The sequence below is a fragment of the Halichoerus grypus genome, chromosome 8 (genome assembly GCF_964656455.1).
Source record: "Halichoerus grypus chromosome 8, mHalGry1.hap1.1, whole genome shotgun sequence".
Taxonomy (NCBI): domain Eukaryota; kingdom Metazoa; phylum Chordata; class Mammalia; order Carnivora; family Phocidae; genus Halichoerus; species Halichoerus grypus.
The window spans coordinates 78,013,163-78,016,611 of NC_135719.1; the positions used below are offsets into that span (position 1 = coordinate 78,013,163).

At 39.5% G+C, this 3,449-nt stretch overlaps 1 protein-coding gene across 1 annotated transcript; it reads left to right on the forward strand.

Moving 5' to 3' along the window:
- Positions 1-611: 611 nt before the first annotated feature.
- Positions 612-1,647, forward strand: LOC118529643 (olfactory receptor 4F3/4F16/4F29-like). The gene has a single exon (XM_036082568.2). The coding sequence runs from the start codon at positions 612-614 to the stop codon at positions 1,533-1,535; it is 924 nt and encodes a 307-aa protein (XP_035938461.1). The 3' UTR covers positions 1,536-1,647.
- The last annotated feature ends 1,802 nt before the right edge of the window (positions 1,648-3,449 follow it).

The window sequence follows — 3,449 nt, forward strand, 5'->3', positions numbered from 1 at the left end:
AATTCTTATTACCCAAGTTGAGCAATCTTATAACTCAGGACAAGGATCATAGTATCTACCCTGGGAGGAAGCAGAGTATTAGATGCAGAGAAAACTTGGTGGCTATACTAGTAATAATAAAGCAAGACTTTGTAGACATTGTAAACATTTAAGTAATATTAAAGATGAATATATTCCCAGAGGTGGGGACTGGGATGGAAGAGAAGAAGGATCTGTCTTCCAGATAAAGGCTTATGGACTTGGAAGGGATTGAAATAGTGATTAGTTCTGCATGACTAGGGCCAGATCATATCAGTTTTGAACCAAAAATCAAAAGGTTTGGCTCATGTTGACTATGTTATAACTCACGAATAATCACGGCATCAACCCCGAGAGGAAGCAGAGGGCATCAAATGCAGAGACAACCTGGTGGTAGAGAGCAGCTCCACATGACAGCTACCATTTTTCTGGGTAATCACATTTGAGAGGCCATGAGCATATCAGGTTGGTTCTAATGCTATAGTAGAAACAGGCCTTCATAATTTTGACCTCTCTCCCAATCTATTAACATAATTATCATAATTTACATTTTCTCCTATGTCCTTCTTCAGGTAGCAGTGCCAACAAAGCCAATGGATGGAATGAATCACTCCGTGGTGTCAGAGTTTGTGTTCCTGGGACTCACCAACTCCTGGGAGATCCAACTTCTCCTCTTTGTGTTCTCCTCCACGTTTTATGTGGCAAGCATGATGGGAAACTCCCTCATCATGCTCACTGTGACTTCTGACCCTCATTTGCACTCCCCCATGTACTTTCTGTTGGCCAACCTCTCCTTCATTGACCTGGGAGTTTCTTCAGTCACTTCTCCCAAGATGATTTATGACCTCTTCAGAAAGCGTAAAGTCATCTCCTTTGGTGGCTGCATCGCTCAAATCTTCTTTCTTCACGTCATTGGTGGTGTGGAGATGGTGCTGCTCATCGCCATGGCCTCTGACAGATACGTTGCCATATGTAAGCCTCTCCACTATCTGACCATCATGAGCCCAGGAATGTGCATCTTCTTTTTAGTGGCTGCCTGGATGACAGGCCTTATCCACTCTATGGTTCAACTGGCTTTTGTGGTAAACTTACCCTTCTGTGGTCCTAATGTATTTGATAGCTTTTACTGTGACCTTCCTCGGTTCATCAAACTTGCCTGCACAGACACCTACCGAATAGAGTTCATGGTCACAGCCAATAGTGGATTCATCTCTGTTGGCACCTTCTTCATACTGATCATTTCCTATATCATCATCATTCTCACTGTTCAGAAACACTCTTCAGCTGGTTCATCCAAGGCTCTGTCCACACTGTCAGCTCACATCACTGTGGTATTCTTGTTCTTTGGTCCTTTGATTTTTTTTTATACATGGCCAACTCCCTCCATAGACCTGGATAAGTTTCTGGCCATCTTTGATGCTGTTCTCACTCCTTTCCTGAAACCAGTCATCTATACATTCAGGAATCAAGAAATGAAGGTGGCAATGAGGAGAGTATGCAGACAGCTAGTGAGTTAGAGGAAGATCTCTTAAGTGATGCCTGTATTGTGAAGAGGCCTTGTTGAGTACTGATGTTCATTATTGATGGTCAAACTCAGAGAAAAGTTCTTGTTTTCTTACCTTGATTTGATTATACATGATGATACTGGGTCTATTTTGTCTTTCACTCAGGGGGGAGGGACATTCACTTTTGAAAAAAGAGTATTACACAGGAAGTATTTTTAAACCAATGATTATAGTAATCTCAAGACTAAATTCCTAAGGAACAGTATTTATCTGAAGTAATTTTTAGAAATATAAGAGGGTATACTTCTTTCAGGCCTTCAGAACATGAAGTATCTCCCAATCTACCTTAATACAGCATGAATTCATCTTAACTTGACTACATCTGCAAAGACTATTTCCAAACATGGTCACATTCACAGGTATTGGGGATTAGGATTTCAACTTACATATTTGGTAGACACAAAACCACCCACAACAGTGGTGTAGGTAGTGTAGGTTCTTAGAACGAGAATGGCTGTAGTATAGCTACCTATTAATCAGAGTGAAATATATTTAAAATAAACAGAAGGAACTTCAGCTCTTTCATAGGTAATTAACTCTATTTTATTTATTTATTTATATATATATTTATTTATTTATTTATTATTATGTTCAGTTAGCCACTGTATAGTACATAATTAGTTTTTGATGTAGTGTTCAATGATTCATTAGTTAAGTATAACACCCAGTGCTCATCACAGCACGTGCCCTCCTCAAAACCCATCACACTGTTACCCCCTCCCCCCACGCTCCTCCCCTCTGAAACCCCCAGATTGTCTCTCCAGGTCCAATAATAGAGCATAAAAAGTCAGCATAAGACACAAAGTTATTCTTGGGAGCCAATGAATCTCTGCTAACTTGTATGGTTACACAGAAGGTAAAGAATAACATTTACTGCCTTTAGTCAAGAGTAGAATGAATATACCAAGGTAATTTGTCAGGACATTGTAAATGAGAGGAAACCAAATTCTGGTCTCGCTTCAATATAGTATTTGGTCATAAAGCATTTCTGTTTTTAAAAATAAAGCAATTAAAGCTGGGCTTTGCAAACTGCCAAAATATTAACATATATCATTGTTTATTTTCAGTCTCATTATTCATATATATATGAAACCAAGGCAAGTAGAATTTGCTTCCTGAACCTTCTATAGTTTTCTATCTACATTGGAGTTTGTCTTCCTCTTTCAAATTCTGGAAAAACCAGAAATTTTACCTTAGAATAAATCTGTCCATTATCCCACTGAATAAATAAAACCAGATCCTGTTACCTTACAATTACTTCTCATACAGTCTTAATCATCCCTTTTATGACTTTAACCAAGGTAAATTAACTTTTGTTTCACAGACAGTACTCCATTAAAAAAAAAACCCCAGAGTCTGACAGCAGTAGTCTAAGTGAGAAAAACTGGTTTTAATCAGGTATTATTACAATAGGGGAAAAGGGATCTCAGTATAGAACCGGGCTTCATATCCAGTGCAATTAGAACAAGTGTGGATTTATAGCCAAAGAGCAGATGGGAGGTGGTTGGTGGATAGAAATTACCAAGGGGAGAATTCTTGCCAAACTGACCTAATAGGATTCTTGCTGAAGGCAGGCCAGAGTGATCAGATATTGAGAGTAAGTATTTAAGAATCAGATATCAAAGGTGAGGGGTTTTCTCTAAACTGACTTAATAGGATTCTAGTTATAATTGGTCTATGGAAGCCCAGCAAGGATGGGGGCTTAGTGGAGTTGAGGGCTAGTGGAGAAGAGTGCTCAGAGAAGCCTGATTAAAGTTTGGTCAAGAAGACTGATTTGTTCAGGCTGCCCAGGTGGCCTCTGCCAGCTGGCCTTCTCAGATCTCGGATTGATTTATGGATGCCTGGGGTGGGCTCAGTGACTCTTTC